The sequence below is a fragment of the Mauremys mutica genome, chromosome 1, assembly GCF_020497125.1.
Source record: "Mauremys mutica isolate MM-2020 ecotype Southern chromosome 1, ASM2049712v1, whole genome shotgun sequence".
Classification (NCBI taxonomy): Eukaryota; Metazoa; Chordata; order Testudines; family Geoemydidae; genus Mauremys; species Mauremys mutica.
Window position 1 is genome coordinate 348,916,761 of NC_059072.1, and position 21,058 is coordinate 348,937,818.

The 21,058-nt window shown below is 45.9% G+C and overlaps 1 protein-coding gene across 3 annotated transcripts in view; it reads left to right on the top strand.

The window, feature by feature from the left end:
* Positions 1 to 19,858, top strand: part of PAK1 (p21 (RAC1) activated kinase 1) — a 117,460-nt gene extending 97,602 nt beyond the window's left edge. For all 3 annotated transcript variants that reach the window (XM_045021212.1, XM_045021232.1, XM_045021222.1), the window contains exons 11-15: positions 210 to 327; positions 3,861 to 3,960; positions 12,022 to 12,218; positions 17,267 to 17,404; positions 19,114 to 19,858. In XM_045021212.1, coding sequence (XP_044877147.1) covers positions 210 to 327; positions 3,861 to 3,960; positions 12,022 to 12,218; positions 17,267 to 17,404; positions 19,114 to 19,200 — 640 coding nt within the window. In that variant the 3' untranslated portion in view covers positions 19,201 to 19,858. The remainder of the gene's footprint in view (positions 1 to 209; positions 328 to 3,860; positions 3,961 to 12,021; positions 12,219 to 17,266; positions 17,405 to 19,113) is intronic.
* Positions 19,859 to 21,058: the final 1,200 nt, after the last annotated feature.

The window sequence follows — 21,058 nt, forward strand, 5'->3', positions numbered from 1 at the left end:
CAACCTGGTGATATTCTGAACAAAAAAGAGCTCTCAGCCATGCTCGTAAGCTGTTTCCATCACTCCACACTGACTCTCCAGGCATTTTGGACTTTAGAATGAGGCACAGATGCCTAGTGGCCCACTACATTTTAAAAATAGCTTTACTCAGAGCTTTTTTGGCTAAAGAAATACAACTACCGTCTGTTGTTTTTTTTGGTCCTTTATAGTTACCTTGTAGGAGATGAACTGTGGGTAGTTATGGAGTATTTGGCAGGCGGCTCCCTGACGGATGTTGTAACAGAGACCTGCATGGATGAAGGACAAATAGCAGCTGTGTGTCGAGAGGTAAGATCATGCCCTACTCGTCAGAACGAGTGCTTAGCGTGAAATGTATAAATAAAATTAAGGTTTCCATGAAGTGTCATGGTTTTACAGTATGACTTGGAACTAGATATTTAATAGTTCCATAGGACATAGCTTAACTGCGACAGAAACATTTAAAAGAAATATCACCAGTGAGTTGAGCACAGAAGTAGCATGCCACAGTGCTGTGCAAACATTAGCTAATGGATGCAGTCCTGTTAACAGAGTAAATCTTTAACAATTTGAATTTCTGTTACCTAAAGTTCCTTGTTTGAAGTAAGGCTGCCTGCCAGTGTCTGCCTAGGGACATGGTGGATTCTCCATCACTTGCAATCATTAAGTCAACACTGGATACCTTTTGAAAAGCTGTGCTGTAACTCAAACAAGTTGTGGGCTTGATGGAAAAAATACTAGGTACGGTTCTGTGCTCTGTGTTATGCAGGAAGGCAGATTAGGTGATCACAACGGTCCCATCTGGCCTGAAAATCTTAATGTCTTTAATTCTCTGCACTGATTCAGTGCCCCCATTACATCAGGATAAAATGACTTTATACTGTTTTGATTTGCCCCAGAAACCAGGCTGTGAGGGGGAAGCCAATGCTGAACGAAGGGGGAGATTTTCAAAGGCACAGATGGGAGTTAGGCACCTGACTTTCCATTGACCCAGCTGCCTTCTTTGCCTTTGAAAAAACTCCCCTCATATTTTTGTACTGTCCCAGAGCCTTTACTTTCCTCCTGCCCTGGAAGGTGAATTCCATTGGATAATGGAATTCCTGCTTTTTAAAAGCAGAAGAAAGAAAGAAGATACTCCTTCTGGAGGGGCAGGTGGAATTTTAAGGCCTCGTTAAAGTAGGCCCCACGGAGTGCCCTGGATGGTTCCAGGCTTCCTGTGGATGTTCCTACAAGAGCTCATTCTGGCACACTGTACGTATGGAAGGGGGTGGCATTCCTCTTGAATGTAAAGCTGCTCTTTTTCCACTTGTGGTGCAGTCCTCAAATCTCTCTCTTTTTCAAATGTTGTTTAGAATTCAATAATTATACCGAAGAAACTTTGAAAACCATGCACCAAGCCGAAGAACTGTGGAAGTTCTGTTGTTGCCTGGGCCTTTATGGGCCAGCTCACTATTACAAAGGAATTTTCTGGCAGTGCTCTTGTGATATTGCAGAACGATTTATTCCAGGTTGTGCCAGAGGAGCCCATGCACAGTGTTTATTTTTTAAATTTGGTTTGACCTATTTCTTCACAGCCTCATTAGTGGATCCATCATCTCGGTGTTAATATTCTGTTTGCAGACAGGCTTGCAACCTATTCTGGAGTTTCTAGGATAGTCCTTGTTTACAGGGCAATGCCAGATCCCACGTCTAGTTAATGGGGCTCAAAATCACTTTTAGGGCTCCCAACACATAATCCCTTGCAGCATGGTAACGTTTTGATGCCTTAACCCTCAGCTCTAGAGCTAGGCAATTTTTTCGGAAGTTTCTTTACCAAAAAACTCAGTTTGGGGTGAGTGAAGCTATTCGCAAATTTGTGTTGAGTTCACCAACCAGTTTCCACCAAACAGAAAAAGTTGAAATGTTTCAATACCACGGAAAGGAAATATTTTGTTTCAGCCCCCCAACAATTCATTTAAGTTTTCAGCCTTTTGAAGAAAACAAAGCAAAGGCTTCACAAAGTGGTGGTGGTGCCTCCGTTATAATAGCCTTGTGGCTAGAGCAGTTACCTGGGATGTGGGAGACCCGGGTTCAGTTTCCTCATCTGCCTGATGCCGAGTAGGGACTTGAGCTCACATTTTAAAGAAGCGCCCTCGCTGCAAGGCTGAAGGTTCATTCTTGCTCTCTTTAGTCAGACATGATGATATGAACAGCCTGTAGCCCATGAAGAGCCCCCAGTCCGGAATTTTCCCAGCTCTGAAATGTCCAGCCTTTTCCTGGACAATTCACAGGAATAATAAGGCTTGTTTGCTCCAACTCATCACTTTTTAACTGGAGTTAACTCTCACTTCAGTTCAAAGGCAACGCTGGGTTGGGTTAGATTAAAAGTAAAACAAGTTTATTCTTTTTACTGGAACTCACTTAAAATCCTATCCCCTCTTGTTAATAGAGCTAGAGATGGTTACAGGCAAATAGAAGTGAAAAATGCTTTCTGGCAGCTAAGACTTAACAAAACAAGCTACAGCCATTGTTCAATATACCAATCTACTTTCCAGCAAGATGGCTGACCTCCCCTGTGGTCGGGTTCTTCCACAAAGTCCAGGAAGATTGTCTTTTTAGATGGAAGATAACTTGGGATTGTTTTTGCCCCCTCTCTTTTATAGTCCACTGAACCGTTGCAATGGATTTTTCTGAAGGTTAATGTCCCGAAAGTAAAGTTCATTCAAGCTGCGAGGAAGGCAACATGGAGTCTCCTGGCGAAGGAAATATCATGCTGGTTTCTTCCCCTGCTGGTGTTTGTTAAAATGCAAATTGATCTGTTTCTTGTAGTCCCCCTCCCACCCACCCATGCTGTGATGCTAAGTGGTTATCTCCTCCCCTTGTTTGCTTGATGGTCCTATTAACTTTCTATGTAAATTGCATTCCCATTGTCACTTACTCAACCTTGGAAGTACAGTACCTTCAAGGTGGCAGAACCACATTCCTTTGTCTAGGGTGGGGTAACTTCAGCTCTGCCTGACAGATGCACATTAAGACCATTAATTCCTCATGTTTGTAAATTTGAATTTGTCCCCTGTACATACACCCTCAATAATATTAAGTATCTGTATGGCATTAGCTTTCTATTGATATCGTAACCTGTATCTAAAAGGTGTCATGTATGTCATTAATGAGTTGGGGTACACACAACTGGTCAGGGTAGCTGAATCTCATTCTTAGATGCCAGTGAGCCTCTTGCACTGGGATGCTGTTAGAGTCACAGTTTCCCACATCCCATGTGGCTGCTCTCACCAGCAGACAGAAGCTTATAAGGGAGGCTCCACCGAACCTCCTCCTTCCTATTTGAGAATCCTTTCCTTTGCTTTTGTCAAAATGCCTGAAATCTGAAACAAAATGTTTTGGGTAGAAGCTAAACTTTTTTTTTTTTGACATTGAGACATTTTGTTTAGTTTTGACTTAAAATTTTTTTTTGATTTGCTAGAAAGTTTAAAAAATGCCTTTTTTGGTTTGATCCAAAAAATAACTTATTTATGCATTTGTTTATTTTGGGAGGAATTGCCAATGAACAGAAAAATCCATTTGCCCAATTCATAATGATTAATTCCAATTTGGGTCTGATCAGGGTACAAACAACGATCTCCATTCCACACAGATTTGAGATACTCTGACATATCACTTGTGTGTCACATAGAAATACAGTCATGGAACTGTGGAGATAGAATTTGTTGCTTATAGTAAAGAAACTAAGCCAATGTTGTTTAAAAGTGCATCTCTTCAGATTCGACTGGTTGCCCCCTTTCTAATGCAATTTCAAAGGTTGTTGAATGGCTTTATTAAAAAAATACTGTCTTGTTTTCTCATAGTGTCTTCAGGCTCTGGAATTCCTGCATTCAAGCCAAGTTATTCACAGAGACATCAAGAGCGACAACATTCTACTAGGAATGGACGGCTCCGTCAAACTAAGTATGCAGAAGGCAGCCTTGATGATGACTCTAATTATGAGCTTGCAAATTAAAGGGCAGGGTGTCCTTCCAAGGCACAGTTGTGTTGTGAGGATAGCCAATAGGCAGTGGCACCTATTTGCGTTAATGGTAGCTGCAGGGATAAATCGCTGTGCACTGAGACCATAGCTTTAAATATGGTTGGGCTAGATCAGGGGTTGGCAACCTCTGGCAGGCAGCTCGCCAGGGTAAGCACCCTGGTGGGCCGGGCCAGTTTGTTTACCTGCCGCGTGGGCAGGTTCGGCCGATCGCAGCTCCCACTGGCTGCGGTTCACCATCCCAGACCAATGGGGGTGGCGGGAAGCCGCGGCCAGCACATCCCTCGGCCCGCGGCACTTCCCTCCTCCCCCACTGGCCTGGGATGGCGAACCGCGGTCAGTGGGAGCCGTGGTCCGCCAAACCTGCCGATGCGGCAGGTAAACAAACTGGCCTGGCCCACCAGGGTAAGCACCCTGGCGAGCCACATGCTAGAGGTTGCCGACCCCTGGGCTAGATTAAAAAGGATGACTTGAGGTGGGCGGAAGGGATCTCGTTACTTGTAGACTGAGCCCATTAATATGAAAAACAATGAACTAGCATTCTGGGGTTCCATGTTTTCCATCTTTACAAACTGTCAGCCATGCCCACTCAGCCTGGGCTCTGAGAGCCAAGCTGAGTTCTTTCCTTCTTGCACATTATCACCAGCAATAAAGATTCTGCGTGCCACATTATGTCCTTAATGTCACCCGTGCTTTCTGTGGGCTGGCACAGGGGTAAAGATTGGAACCTAGTAAAGAACTCTGTTGATGGGGTTCTGGACGGAAGAGAAACCTGCTCCAGGGTTAACAGGAGACGTAAATAAATAAACCTCTGCTTTAGTCAGTAACGTAAGCAGATATGACTCTAAATTCACTCCAGGAGCAGATCTGCTGAATAAGAAGGCATCATTTATATTTTTTACATAAATCCCTTTTCAGAGTAGAACTGCACTTCAATATCCCACTGTTTTGACTTTGTAGCAAGCTATGAATAGCTAGCCAGAGGCAAAGATGCTGTGTGCTTATAGAATTTTTTTTTAAACTGCATTCTGATAGCTGCCTAGTGCGGGTTAAGTTAGAAAAGTCTCTCTGTGAAAATGGTGCAGTATGCTTTCAAGCTGATTCTCTCAATGGCTCCAATACAAATTTACTCAGTTATAACCCACAGATGATTTTTCTAGCTGTTAGCCTGGGTGCAAGGCTCAATCTGGGATCTAAAAATTAAGCTGTATGTTTTCTCCCCCTTACCTCAACCTGAAATAAAATTCTGCCAGCAAAAACTTTGCTGGTAGTTATGTTTCTTCTTCGAGTAGATGCAGATATATATTCCACGTAGGTGTGCATGCACCCAGTACACCAGAGCTGAAGAAATTTCCCTAGCAGTACCCATAGGGGGTGGCACTCATGCTTTGTGGCCATAACCCCTCCCTTAGCTACATGAGGCAGTGTTGTCCTGACCCTCCCTCAGTTTCTTCTTACTGCCTGTGGCTGGAGTCGGCGCCCTGTGTGATCTTAACCTGGTTACCTCTCAACTAGTTTACTATTTTCCCTTGTGTGTAGTTAGAACATAAGAATGGCCATACTTGGTCAGACCAAAGGTCCATCTAGCCCAGTATCCTGTTTTCTGACAGTGGCCAATGCCAGGTGCCCCAGAGGGAATGAACAGAACAGGTAATCATCAAGTGATCCATCCCCTGTCGCCTATTCCCAGCTTCTGGCAAACAGACTAGGGATACCATCCCTGCCCATCCAGGCTAATAGCCACTGATGGACCTATCCTCCATGAATTTATCTAGTTCTTTTAGTTAGTAGTACCCTTAGTGTTAGAGTAGCGTTAGTTGTAGTAGTTTGTTTCCTCGGTGATGCCCCCACTGATGTGTAAACATTTCTGTGGAGGAGCGATCCCCACATGCAGTGCTTCCTCTGTCTCGATGAGGCCCACATCAGAGTGTTGTGTGATCAGCAACTCATTTAAGAAAACAGACTCAAGAGGCGCGGGACCTTTGCCTGAAGCAGTACCTGCTCGAACAGGCCATGCAGCCTGCGTCAGTACCAGGGCCCTCACTGGGTTGCAGATCACCCTTGGGTTTGGAGAGTGCTGCCACTTCATGTTCCGGAGCAGTCACCTCTCCGAAGAAACTGAGGAGCTGTTCCTGCTGACGGTGCCGAGGAAAAAGTCCCATGACACCACCTGAGATTGCTTCAGGTCTGGGGGTGACTCTTCCACCTGACCCAGGAAAAGCAGACCAGCACAGAATTGGTGCCGGTGTGCAGGATGGCACAGGTACCTCTAACCCTTCCCTGGTACCGAATAGGAAGGCTAGAAACCCTGTACTGTTGACTCCGGTTCTGGCGTCTTGAATCTGGTACCCACAAGGGACATACTGATACACCAATAAATGTGGAAACAGTCGGTACCAGGCAGTTACAGACCTCCTCTGCCTCTTGGTCCCAATCTCTCCATTGGTCCAGGACTGCATCATGTATAGCCCTGTTGGCTGAACAAGTGCTGAAACCTCGGGTCTATCGGCACCATACCCCAGTGTTCCCCTTGCAGGGTCGGTGCCAGAATTGGTATAGGGACCTCGGTACCAGGAATCTCCTCTGCACAGCTACGGTTGGCTCTGCAAGTGCTTCCATGGCGACTTTCACCTCCCTCAACGTCGGTACCATCAGACAGTCTGGTAATGCTGCTGACTTTGGGATCGACAGCGCTTCCAGAACCAGCATGCTCAATACTGATGGTACTGTTTCCATGGGCAGCACCTCTTGCTGCCTTGTTCTGGACAGGGGATGCATCAGATGGGTTACTTGTTCCCTCTGGTCTCACTCCACCCTTTTTTCCAGGATCCCGAGGCTCCTTGGCATCTGAGTCGGGGTCACCATTCTCCTGCTCTCCATGGCCTGACCAGCATCGGGCCCTTTGATGGAACGTTATGGGTACCAGGATTGATGCTTGTCTCATGGTCAGGAGGGAGGCCTGTGGCCTGGCACTTACTGTCCACCAATGCGTTATCCATGTCAACGGCCTCTGTGGAATGCTCCTCGGTTGCAGAGGTCCCGCTCTTCGTTTTGCTTGAAGGCAAAATTGCTGACCAGGTCTGCAGTGATGACCATCATGGTACACTGCAGTCCCAGTCTCTGGGGGTCCTCCTCCCTGCGGAGCCTCCACAGTCGTCCCGTCCCGGTCCATCAGCCCTAGAACAGGATCCGGCTTTGGCTCAGGTAAGGGCCTAGTCTTCGTTTCTGGATAATTCTGTGCTGCCTGGCTCATCCTTCCCTTCAGTACCAGAGGATTTTAAGGCATACCAAGAGCTTTTGTGGGGCATAGCTTCTTCCCTCAGTATCCAAGTGGAGATCTTGCAAGAGAATACCCACAAATTAGTGGATATCTGCAGCCGCCTGCTCCTGGGAGAGTTGCCCTCCTATCAAGGATGTGCTCCTTGAACCCGCTAAGGCCCTCTGGAGCATGCTGGCTTCTGTACCACCTGCAGTTTTACTCCCATCCAGCCCCAAATTCCCTAGTTGTATCTGCAGTGAATGACAGCTCAGCAGGGCAGTCCCCTAAGGATAGGGACTCTAAATGATTGAACCTCCTGGGCAGGAAGATTTATAACTCCTCTTCCTTATGGATGCGAACTAGTAACCCTTGCAGTCCAAGTATGATTTTGTTAACTGGACAGCTGTGCCAGCTGCCTTGTGTGAGGAATTTTGGGCATTTGTCACTGAGGGCATTTTGGTGTCCTTGCAGCCCATGCTAGACATCATGAACACTTCAGCCTGGGTGATGGCCTCTGCAGTCACCATGAGGAGGGCTTCTTGGCTGCATGGTCTGGGCAGTGCCCCTGATGTCCAGCAAGCCATTGAGGATTTGCCCTGCAACAGCCAAACGCTGTTTTTTGACAAAACTGACGAGACGCTGCATTCCTTCAAGGACTCTGGGGCTACCCTGCGGTCCTTGGGGGTGTGCATGCCAGTGGTGCAGAGGTGCCACTGTGGCATTCAGCAGCAGTATCGTCCATAGCGCACGTTTGGCCCTCCTTGCCCTTCTCCAAGGCAATGGGACAAACCCAGAAAGAGGGATAGATTCAACAGGAGAAAGCAATTGGTCTTGGGGTTCAGCCAGGCCACACACTGTCCTCCAAGTGCCCATTTTGCCTCTTTGGTCCAGAGCACTGTTCTAGTCATTGCTCCTCTCCTGATCTCCCCGCTTTGGGGACAGGCTGGCCTGCTTTCACAATGCCTGGGGATCGATCACCACCCACAGCTAGGCCCTAAGCACCATCAGATTGGGTTATGCCATCCAGTTCCTCTCCACAACTCCTCCCCATCCCCCTTCAGGGCCCCCTCTCACGAGATACTGCTCTTTGAGCAGATCCGCTCTCTGCTAGCTTTGGAAACAGCATGGTTGTGGCACAGCTGAATGAGGAGGAAGAGCCATGTTTGGTGGCTGTCCAACAAATCCTCCTTAACAGTAGAGGACATTCCACCAGGGTGGCCTATTCAGTGAAATGGAAGCAATTTTCGGTATGGCCATTAGCCTGCAGAATCCAACCATCGCTGACCTCTATCCAGGGCATTTTGGAGAGCCTGCTGCACCTTCTGTCATTGGGGCTTGTGTTTAATTCATTGAAAGCATATCTGGCAGCGATATCGGTATTTCATCCCCCCCATTCAGGGAAGATCAGTCGTCTTCAGTGCCATGGTAGCAAGATTCTTAGAAGGGCTCCTTCATCTACATCCTCCATTCCTAGAGCCACTTCATCTGTGGGACCTTACCTCATCCTAGCAGCCTTAATGGGACCTCCATTCGAGCCCCTGGAATCTTGTCCCTTACCACTTGTGTGTCAGGAAAACTGTATTCCTGGTAGTGATCACATCCCCAGGGAGAGTGTCAGAGGTGCAGGCTCTGATGGCAGAGCCTCCTTATACACAATTCTCCAAAGACAAAGTGACCTTATGGCCTGAATCCAAAATTTTTGTCTAAAGTGGTTTCTCAGTTTCATTTGAACCAGGTGATGTATATACCTGTGTTCTTTCCTAAGCCACATTCATCTCCAAAAAGCAGCATCTCCATATCTTAGGTGTCAGGCTGGCCTGACATCTGGACAGGCCTAAACCATTTCATGCTTTGCCTCATTTGTGTCGTATGCAGATCGCATGAAGGGTCAAGTGGTTTCTGCAGAGACCATCTCCAAATGGATAACATCCTGCATCAAGACTGCATAGGAAATAGCTCTGGCTACCCCCTCGCAGTGGGTGCGAGCTCATTCTATTATGGCGCAAGCAATATCCATAGTGTTCCTCAGTGACATTTCCATATCGGACATTTGCAGGGCTGCTACGTGGTCGTCAATACATACGTTCATGAACCATTATGCCATAACCACACGTTCCAGGGTGGATGCAGGCTTTGGTAGGGCGGTCTTGGAGTCACTGTTTAGGTAGACCCTGAACCCCGCCTCCTGGTGGGGTACTGCTTGTGAGTCACTCAAGTGGAATACACGGCTGTGTCTACTTGAAGAAGAAGAAATGGTTACTTACTGTAACTGTGATTCTTCGAGATGTAATGCAGTCATGTATTCCATGACCCAGCTTCTAGCCCCTCTGTATTGGAGTCTTGTTTCCAGGCATTTGGTGCTAAGGAACTGAGGGAGGGTTGGGACAGCGCTGTCCCATGTAGCCAGGGGAGGGGCTATGGTGACAAGGCGCAAGTGCCACCTCTCTGCGGGTACTGCTAGGCAAATTTCTCCAGCTCTGGTGTGCTGGGCACACACACACTTACGTGGACTATACGCATCTGTATCACATCTTGAAGAATCACAGTTCCAGTAAGTAACCATTTCTTATGGTGCAGGAGGCATGAGAGCAACCAGCTTGCTGTATTGGCTTTGCAAGGCTAACAGGAGTAAGTACTTGTTTTAATCAGTAAAATAAGCAGATGAGTTGAAAAGACATGGGGATCAGAAATCTTCACTTAAAGGTTCCATTATTCTTACTTTTGACCATAACTGAATTTAAATGTCTAAAAGTAAATTAATTTTAGTATGGACACACTGTACAGCAAATCCAGCTAGATGGGATGACACATCTACTGTGGAAATAACACAACTGTGACACATCTGATGAGAAAAAACATAGACTATCCTAATCCCAGATCAGATTTAACATCAGTTAACTTTTCTGGCAATGTCAACTTAGAATAATGACATTTAGAATGTACAGCATATATAGTGCGTTACACTTTCAGGGAGGTTGTGAGACAAGAAATACTGTCTCCATTTTATATGTGGTCATGGAGGTGTTCACTTGTCCAACGGCATTACAGTGAGTCATTACAGTAACTTCTTGCTTAACGCTGTAGTTCTGTTCCTGAAAAATGCGACGTTAAGCGAATCCAATTTCCTCATAAGAATTAAAGGGTGGGGGGGAGGGTTAGGTTCCAGGAATTTATAAGTTGTAAACAAACAATTTAATACTGTACACAGCAGTGATGATTATGAAGCTTGTTTGATGTGGTGAAGTAAGAGGGTGGGATATTTCCCAGGGAATGCCTTACTGCTAAATGACGAACTAGCATTCGTCTGAGCCCTCAAGGGTTAACACAGTGTTAACCTCACACTCCACAAGGCAGCACGAATGGAGGGAGGGGAGACAGCATGGCAGACAGAGACACACACCCTGTGTGCAGGGTCAGCTTTAGGCCGATTCCCCCGTAGGTGCCTTTTAAAGTTTTGATTTTTTTTTCTACATACCCGGCGGCAGTCTGAGTCTTTGGTGGCATTTCGGCGGCGGGGGGTCCTTCAGTGCCGTGGAAGACCTGGAGCGAGTGAAGGACCCCCGTGCCGCTGAAGACTCAGACCGCCGCCGGGTATTCGAATCGGGCCCCACAATTCCTAAAGCCAGCCCTGCTGGTGTGTGGGGGAGAGAGAGATGCGCATTACACCTTTAAGTACGCTGACACCACTCTAAGTACATTGCCTTTAAAAAGATCAGGAAGTTGAGACAGCAGCTGCAGCCAGCAAGCTCTCTCCCTCCTGAGCCCTGTCGTCCGCACCTTGCTCTATATGGAGAAGGGGTAAGTGGAGGGCAGGAGTAGGGGGAAGGGGGACACCCTGACATTAACCTCCCTCTTCCCCCCTCCCCTGCACAGCAAGCAGGAGGCTCCCGGGAGCAGCTCCAAGGCAGAGGGCGGGAGCAGCACATGGCAGTGGGGGGAGGGACAGCTGAACTGCTGGCAATTGCTAGCCTGCAAGCAGTGGACAAAGCAGGCAGCTGCCAAACAATGTTATAAGGGAGCATTGCGCAACTTTAAACGAGCATGTTCCCTAATTGGTCAGCAACGTAACAACAAAACAGTGTTAACCGGGACAACTTTAAGTGAGGAGTTACTGTACAGAATCCAGATGCCTTGTGTCTTAACCACATAACTACCCTTCCTTTCATAACTGCTGCCATAACTTACATCAACTGATGCATAATATGAAACCCATTTTCAGCCTTGTTTTCAGTCAATTCTCTGGCATTAATGGCATTCTCATAACACAAGAACTAGGGGTCACCAAATGAAATTAATAGGCAGCAGGTTTAAAACAAACAAAAGGAAGTATTTCTTCACACAGCGCACAGTCAACCTGTGGAACTCCTTGCCAGAGGATGTTGTGAAGGCCAAGACTATAACAGGGTTAAAAAGGAACTAGAACAGTTCGTGGAGGATAGGTCCATCAATGGCTATTAGCCACGATGGGCAGGGAAGGTGTCCCTAGCCTCTGTTTGCAGAAACTGGGAATGAATGACATGGGATAGATCACTTGATGCTTACCTGTTCTGTCCATTCCCTCTGAAGCACCTGGCATTGGCCACTGTTGGAAGACAGGATACTGGGCTAGATGGACCTTTGGTCTGACCCAGTATGACTGTTCTTATGTTCTTATCTATCTTTGTGAACAAACTAACTTATCTTTAAAATGTCTCTTTGCTCCCCCCCTCCCAATTTTCTCTTCCAGCTGACTTTGGTTTCTGTGCCCAAATAACACCAGAGCAGAGCAAACGCAGCACCATGGTGGGGACACCGTACTGGATGGCTCCTGAAGTGGTGACGCGGAAAGCTTATGGGCCGAAAGTGGACATCTGGTCTCTGGGAATCATGGCTATTGAAATGATTGAGGGAGAACCTCCTTACCTCAATGAGAACCCTCTGAGAGTAAGCTAATGCTATGTCACTGCAGTGCCGTGCGAGAGTCAGCCAGATGTGTCAAACCTGGCTTCGCTTTTGTGATAGTTACTGTATAGTCATACGTTAATAAGAAAACCTCAGAAGTTTCTGCATTAGGGTGAACAGATACACCCTGGATGCTTCTCTGAACTTCTCTGCTATATTAGGCCAGAAGCAATGCAAGAATAGTCTTTTGTGCCATTTCTCTCCATTCAGTCCCTATCCTGGCTATAAACTAGAAATGAGGAAAATTCTGACCATTTCAGAGCCTTAGAAGTCTGAGTTTGGTTCTAGATAGTGGAGGCCTGTGGTCTCGGTTTTGTGAAGTGATTTAACCGTCCTTCATAAGCTGTCTTTCTAGGAATACCTTTCCAGTGGCCCGCTTCAAAGCATGGCAGGTGCTTTTGTAGACTCGCTCCTAAGACTCTGAGGACCAGATTGTGGGTAGTTACTTACTATCCCAAGTTATGGGCGTGAGGCAGCAGGAGCACCGGTAGGCATAGTGTTCTGTAATTGTGGCTGGCTTCTCAAATCCTCAAGCCCAGCCCCTCCTGTGCAATCCCACTCCAGTTCGCTGCCTGGTTCTCATACTGTGGCAGTGGTGGATGGGTTGCAAAGGCTGAGCCCAGGCAGTGGATGAGCTGCAAGCATTGCAGGAGAAGTTTCAAATCCAAACACATTCAAAATAAATGTTTCTGTTAATAGTTTTGTAAAACTTTGGGGTTTTTACAATCTAAAAATGTTGGGTCTAACCTGCCTGACATTGTCCCTTTCCATACATGATATACACCAGACCTTCACTTATTCACTAATGCAATGGATAATACGGAGTCTGTTTGGGCAATGGTCACATTGGGGAAGAAAACTACTAGAGCCTCCCCTGGGATAGTGATTGGGGTGTGCTATAGACCGCCGGGATCCAGCCTGGATATGGATAGAGAGCTCTTTAATGTTTTTAAGGAGGTAAATACTAATAGGAACTGTTTGATAATGGGGGACTTTAACTTCCCGGATATAGATTGGGAAACAAATGCTAGTAATAATAATAGGGCTCAGCTTTTCCTAGACGTGATAGCTGATGAATTCCTTCATCAAGTAGTTGCTGAACCGACGAGGGGGGATGCCATTTTAGATCTGATTTTGGTGAGTAACGAGGACCTTGTGGAGGAAATAGTTGTAGGGGACAACCTTGGCTCGAGTGATAATGAGCTAATTCGTTTCATAATAAATGGGAGGATAATCAAAATTGCATCTGAGACTAAGGTGTACGACTTCAAAAGGGCTAACTTTACTAAATTAAGGCGACTAGTTAGGGAAGTGGATTGGACTAACATATTTAGGGATTTAAAGGCAGATGACACCTGGGGTTACTTCAGGTTGAAGTTGCAGGAGTTGTCAGAGGCATGTATCCCGAGAAAGGGCAAACGGCTCGTAGGTAGCAGTTTTAGACCGAGGTGGATGAGCAAGTGTCTTAGAGGGGTGATTAAGAAAAAACAGAAAGCGTACAAGGAGTGGAAAATGGGAGGGATCAGCAAAGAAACCTACCTTATTGAGGTCAGAGGGTGTAGGGAAGCAGTGAGAAAGGCAAAGAGCCAGGTGGAGATGGACCTAGCGAAGGGGATTAAAACCAATAGCAAAAGGTTTTTTAGCCATATAAATAGGAAGAAAACCAAGAAGGAAGAAGTGGGACCGCTTAAAACTTTAAATGGAGTGGAGATTAGAGATAATCTTGGAATGGCACAATATCTGAACGAATATTTTGCCTCGGTCTTTAATGAGGCTAATGAAGGGCTAAGGAATAGTGGTAGAGGGACTGATGGGAATGAAGATATGGGGGTAGACATTACGGTATCTGAGGTAGAAGCCAAACTTGAACAGCTAAACGGAAGTAAATCGGGGTGCCCGGATAATCTTCATCCTAGAATATTAAGGGAATTGGCAAGTGAAATTGCAAGCCCGTTGGCGATGATTTTTAATAAATCTCTAAACTCGGGGATTGTACCGTTCGACTGGAGATTAGCTAATATAGTTCCTATATTCAAGAAGGGGGAAAAAAGTGACCCGGGTAACTACAGGCCTGTTAGTTTAACATCTGTAGTATACAAAGTCATGGAAAATTTTTTAAAGGAGAGAGTGGTTACGGACCTTGAGGCCGATGGCAACTGGGACAAATTACAGCATGGTTTTACGAAAGGTAGATCGTGCCAAACCAACCTGATCTTCTTCTTTGAGAAAATAACAGATTTTTTAGACAAGGGAAATGCGGTGGATCTAATATATCTTGATTTCAGTAAGGCATTTGATACGGTACCGCATGAGGAATTACTGGTTAAATTGGAAAAGATGGGGATCGAAATGAAAATCCAGAGGTGGATAAGGAGCTGGTTAAAGGGGAGATTGCAGAGGGTCGTATTGAAGGGTGAACTGTCGGGTTGGAGGGGGGTTACCAGTGGAGTTCCTCAAGGTTCGGTTTTGGGTCCGATTTTATTTAATCTATTTATCGCTGACCTCGGAACCAAAAGTAGGAGTGGGCTGATAAAGTTTGCGGATGACACGAAGTTGGGAGGTATTGCCAATTCGGAGAAGGATCGGGATATCCTCCAGGGAGATTTGGATGACCTTGTAAACTGGTGTATTAGTAACAGGATGAAATTCAATAGTGAGAAGTGTAAGGTTATGCATTTAGGGATGACTAATAAGAACTTTAGTTATAAGCTGGGGAAGCACCAGTTGGAAGTAACGGAGGAGGAGAAGGACCTAGGAGTCCTGGTTGATCGTAGGATGACTATGAGTAGGCAATGTGATGTGGCCGTTAAAAAAGCTAATGCGGTCTTGGGATACATTAGGCAAGGTATTTCTAGTAGAGATAAGGAGGTGCTAGTCCCGTTATATAAGGCGTTGGTGAGACCTCATTTGGAGTATTGTGTGCAGTTTTGGTCTCCCATGTTTAAGAAGGATGAACTCAAACTGGAACGGGTACAAAGAAGGGCCACTAGAATGATCCGAGGAATGGAAAGCCTGTCGTATGAAAGGAGACTTGAGGAGCTTGGTTTGTTTTCCTTAACCAAAAGAAGGATAAGAGGAGATATGATTGCACTCTTTAAATATATCAGAGGGATAAATACCAGGGAAGGAGAGGAATTATTTCAGCTCAGTGCTAATGTGGACACGAGGACAAACGGATACAAATTGTCAGTCAGGAAATTTAGGCTTGAAATTAGACGAAGGTTTCTAACCATCAGAGGAGTGCAATTCTGGAACAGCCTACCGAGGGAAACAGTGGGGGCTAAGGACCTCCATGACTTTAAGATTAAGCTGGATAAGTTTATGGAGGAGATGGTATGATAGGATAACGGGCTTAGTCAATAGGTCAATTAAGTGCCACACTGGTAATTAGTACAATGGGTCAATGATAGGATATTGTTAGCCTTTTTCCAGAGGGTATAGCTGGAGAGTCTTGCCCGCATGCTCAGGGTTCAGCTGACCGCCATATTTGGGGTCGGGAAGGAATTTTCCTCCAGGGTAGATTGGCAGTGGCCCTCGAGGTTTTTCGCCTTCCTCCGAAGCATGGGGCAGGGGTCGCTTGCTTAAGGAGTGGGTGGATCGGCTTATGTGGCCTGCATCTTGCAGGAGGTCAGACTAGATGATCATAATGGTCCCTTCTGATCTTGAATTCTATGATTCTATGATTCATTTGGGATGCAGATGACCTGCAAAGTTAATCAATGGATCAAATTATCCCTCTGTCGGTCAGATGTGACTCCTGAGAGGATGAGAAGAGTCTAGCCCAGTTTGTTTAACGTTTGTTTCCAGTTCAAGAGACTAAGGCCATCTCTATATGTACAGCGCTGCAGCTGCACTGATACAGTTGTGTCGCTGCAGCGCGTCTGGTGAGGATGCTCTGTGCCGACGGGAGAGCACTCTCCCATGGGAATAAAATAACCACCTCTGCGAGTGGCAGAAGCTGTGTCGGTGGGAGGAGCTCTCCTGCCGACATAGAGCTGTGCACACAAGCACTTATGTTGGTGTAATTCACGTTGCTGGGAGGTGGAATATTAACATCCCTAAGCAATATAAGTTTTGCTGACATAGGCTGTACTGTAGACATAGCCTAAGAAAAAGCCCAAAGGGAGGGAGGCTGTGAGGAGGAAAGAAGGGAAAGGAAGTGAATGTTACTTAACTGGCCTCAATAACTTAACACTATGGCCTCATTTAACTCAAGGTGCTCCAGTTCCCAGGCTGTTGAATTGCTCCTCTTAGGTTCAGGGGCTCTGAAAAGCCTTCAGACTGCCTGGGAGCATCAAACTGATTCTTGCCTTCTTTCTGTTCAGGTGGAGACCTCCTCCTCCAGAAGGATGGTTCTCATTTAAATCAAATTCTCTGAGCCTATTGGTTCTTAATTCCCTCTGTTTGGAGCAGTCTGACTTTCCCCTGTCATAGTAGGAAAGCTGGTTGTTCTTGCAAGGTGCTGAGTGCCTGAGCTATTGCAGACAGGCACTCAGCATCTTACAAAAGTGGGCTCGTGTATGCAGGGACATTTACAGGCATAACTATGCCAGGAGAGTTACACTGCTGTAATTATAGTGGTATAACTCCCTGTGTGGACATTCTTCTTGCAGAATAGAAGTGTCCACTCAAGGAGTTGTACCAGTATAAACCACAGTGGAAAAATTATACTGATCTAGTTATGCTAGTACACTCCCCTGTGTATAAAAGCCCTTAGACAAGGCATGAAATGTTTTTTCTTCTTGCAAATCCCTCCAGACGACTACAGGATCCAAACCTGGATTAATAGGGTAAAATACTAGAGAACTGGATCCTGGCCATTTAAAAATAGGGCAGACAGCAGTTCTATTTTATAATAAACATGGATGGACATAAGCGTGGATGAGTCATGCAACAATTTGTTCCTAACCGAATGTGCAGGAAAAATAGAAGCCTGTGTAATCTGCAGAAGGAGGGATCTCGCTCCAACAAGGGGTGAATCTGAATTGCCCCTCTTTTCCTTTTGTTTCCTTGGTGCTTGTTTCCTGCAGGCCCTGTATCTCATTGCTACCAATGGTACTCCAGAGCTGCAGAACCCTGAGAAGCTTTCAGCCATATTTCGAGACTTCCTTAACCGCTGTCTCGAGATGGATGTAGAGAAAAGAGGCTCTGCCAAAGAACTGCTACAGGTAGGCACTGGGACGGGGGTGGAGGGGTGAGCTCAAGTCAAGCCAGCACTCTGGCCTCTACTGAGGATTTCTTTTACGTTTAAAATGGCAAGGCGGATGGCACACGCATGTCTGAGGTGACTTGCCCGAAGGGGCACAGGGAGTGGATTGGTGAGGATTTTTTACTTTAGGACTCTTTTCCTGGTTCCGATCCATTTTTGTTTTAGCCACTGTCTAATGGCAACAGCTGGGTGGAATATTCTGTAACCAAATTCAAAATGCTCACTCTGGGCCTGGCCCTCCAAGATGCGGGGTCCCTTACTCCCATGGTTTCTCCACAGCTGGTGCCCAACTCTGTGTGTGTCGGCACTCCCTCATTGCTCAGACTTCTCTCCCTGCTCCTCTTGGCCTTGTCAACTGAATGATTCCCCACGACAGCCCTTCTGCTGCAAGTGTCCTTTTATACCATGTCTCAGACCCTGCCATGTCTCTCCTTTATTCACCTCAGCTGGGCTACAAAGGGGACTTCCACCCTGTCCATGCTCTGCTAGTCTGCCTTACCTTGTGTCTGCTTCCCTGAGACGCCTCTACTCATGCCTTAGTTGCTAACCTTTTATTGGGTGCCATTCTCTCACTGATGCTCTTCCTAAATCCCTGCTGTCTCTGTTTCAGGAGCCTGGGTGCTGTAGCCAAAATGCTTCCAGGGAGCAGAACAGTACTGGCCTCTCACCCACCTCCCCTCTGTTTCCATGGATGTCCAGTTCCAGGACTGAATTCAACCCCTTCAGTTTGCGTGTGTTCCACTCCCACAGAAGTCCAGTGGGAGTTGTGCATGTGTGACTGATGGGATGGTCATGTCCAGAGTGGTTGGGCTCTACCTGACTTCCTCACTTGAGATCCACTTAAATCTGTCTTCTGCTCTCCTCCCTTGACGCGCTATGGTCGGATTGGGCATTAGCAGCTTTTCTTGTTACCCCCTATACATGGAATTATTTCCCCACTGCTGCAGGTTTTGCCACTTCTTGAAATTTACCTCAAAACCCACCGCCTTCAGCTCAAGATGAACTCTCCATACACTGCTTTGTGGCACCATGTATAGTGTGATGGATGCGCAACCATATCGGGGTTGCATTGTAGTAAGTGGAAGGTGTCCAGCAAATGGACGCCTGGATATCTAGTAAATGACTTAGATTGCCAGTTTGACTATAACTGTGCCAAACTCCAGTTCCGCTTTGCAGATATTAATAGATTGAAAAGCCAGAAGGTTCTATTATGATAATTGAGTCTGACCTCTTGCATGACACAGGCCGTAGAAAATCACCCAGTGACTCCCACATCCAGCTCAATAACTTGTGAGTGAACTAGAGCAGATCTCTGTGTCTTCGTTCCGTCCAGGACTAAGATCCTCTAACTTTCAATTTATATTTTGAATTAACTCCGAATCCATGACGAATTTCCTGAGTTTCAACTAGTTTTGTGTTACAAGCCCACAAAGCTGGGAATTTAGCCTGATTTTGGTGCAAAGCTGGAACTCAGTCCAGGCTTGCTTGAAAGGTGTTTGTGACTTCAGCAAACCTTTTAGTTTAACCTGGTTTGAGTTTTGAGCCTGTAACTAAACTAAACTGCAAACCATTTGAGCTCTGCATGGCTTCAGTGCAAATGTTTCACTCTGTGGTGAGACTTGACCTCAAAGGTATCGTCAATAACTTAGTTTTCTCCTTCTCTCCTAGCACCAGTTCCTGAAAATTGCGAAGCCCCTTTCTAGTCTCACTCCTTTGATTATTGCCGCAAAAGAGGCAGCGAAGAACAACCACTAACGCGGAACCATCATAGTCATCGTGCCAAGTCTTTTCAATGTTCATTTCAGACCCTGAATACCTGCCTTCCCGCTCCTTGGGGGTGCCCAAAACTTTGATCCTCTGAGAGTGGGCCACAGAAGTAGTGTTTGTTGAATGTTAAAGGAGGCATTGCTGATCTAAAGCCGTGAACAGCCTTCTCACCCTCTCGGTGGGAGAAGACTATTTTGTATGGTTGACAAGGTCTTTGTGAGAACCTCTGAGCCTGATGTAGCAAAGCCAGTTTGATTTCATATCTCTTAATGTGTTTGTTTTTTAACGTAAGTGTGGAGCCTTAGACCATGTTTATCTTAATCAATTAAATCTCTCGCTGGCTGCATTTTCCCTGCCTCTGCCCAGCTCAGTTGTTACACTACTGAAACTCCTGCATGCTTCGGGTTACTTGAAGAATGGAGCAGCCAGCAGAAATCTGAACAGCTTTAATAACGGAAAAGAGGGCTGCAGGAGTATGCAGCACCCAGACACTTCCTCAGTGCTGCCGGACGCCTTGACAGAGAGAGCTGAAATATTCTAAATGAACTTTCTGCAACCATCGGAGGATTTAATTCATGGATCACCTTTGTGCTACGTCTTGTGAATCAGCCTCTGATTAAAAGATCCTCTTTCTGTTTTCATCTCAGATTTGTAGACTTCAGTTTTCAATTCTGCTAATTATTAGATCACTTCCAAAAATAGTATTTCTGGTGCGTTAGAAGGTAAATTGCAGAAGAAGGTGGCAGGCCTATTTTTTAAAAGTATTTCATTTGTAAAGCACAGCTTGTGTTAAAGAAATCACTGCTCTGTATCATAAAACACTGATACAGTGGTCACCATGACAGTATCACCATTTGCCCACAGTTTGCCATAGTGGTATTTGAGAAAGTATAATTTCCTATGCCAAGTTCAGATGCTGTTGGGTATAGTAGTTGTGTGTGTAAACTAAATAATCTGTTTTCTTTATCCTGTGACTTATCTGGAGGACCAAGAGGGTTAATAATTCCTCTGGTTGCCACAGTTTTTAAAGCATCAGGAAACTTGGAACTGCATCTGAGTGGAGAAATCTGTGTCCTAAACACTGGACTATAACCAGCTGTATGTTGATTTTAATAAAAACTGCTGCATTTCTGACCTCAGGGTGGGGGAGAGAGGATTTAGAGGATTAACTTCATAGTCATAAACACAATCCTCTCAAATTGACTACTGTTCATGCTATTCTTCGTTTGCCACTGGGTGTCCAGAGGTGATGGCTAAAGTGGTGCGTGCAAACTAGATTATTTTATATTTGGAGTTCCCTAGACCGGCGTATATCCAATTACGAACATGATATGGAGTCTAAGTGGCTATAATTTCCATACTGACGAACCAGAAGATCGTGTAAAAAGGCATGCATTAAAGTCAGGTGGGAGCTGCTTTCTCATACTGTGCTGTTGCTTTCCTTGCCACGGCCTTCTCTTCTGGCCCCTTCTGGTATAAATTAAACCAATGTATGAGGGCTTAAATGATGGAGGAACCACCAGGCCTCCAGCAAATGGTAACAGTGCATAGTAGCTCAGTCCAACTCCTAGGTGAAACCTGTAATTGACCCTGTCTGCTTGGATACCAATGGATTTTTCTTCATCTTCCTCACTCTGGTCTCTGCCTCTTCCCTTGTTGCCTAACAAGTTACTGCGTTTAGCCATAATATCTGCCAGATGTACACTATTGGGGAGATGGAGGACCAAGAGGGTTAATAATTCCTCTGGTTGCCACAGTTTTTAAAGCATCAGGAAACTTGGAACTGCATCTGAGTGGAGAAATCTGTGTCCTAAACACTGGACTATAATTTTCCAAGTGAACTTTA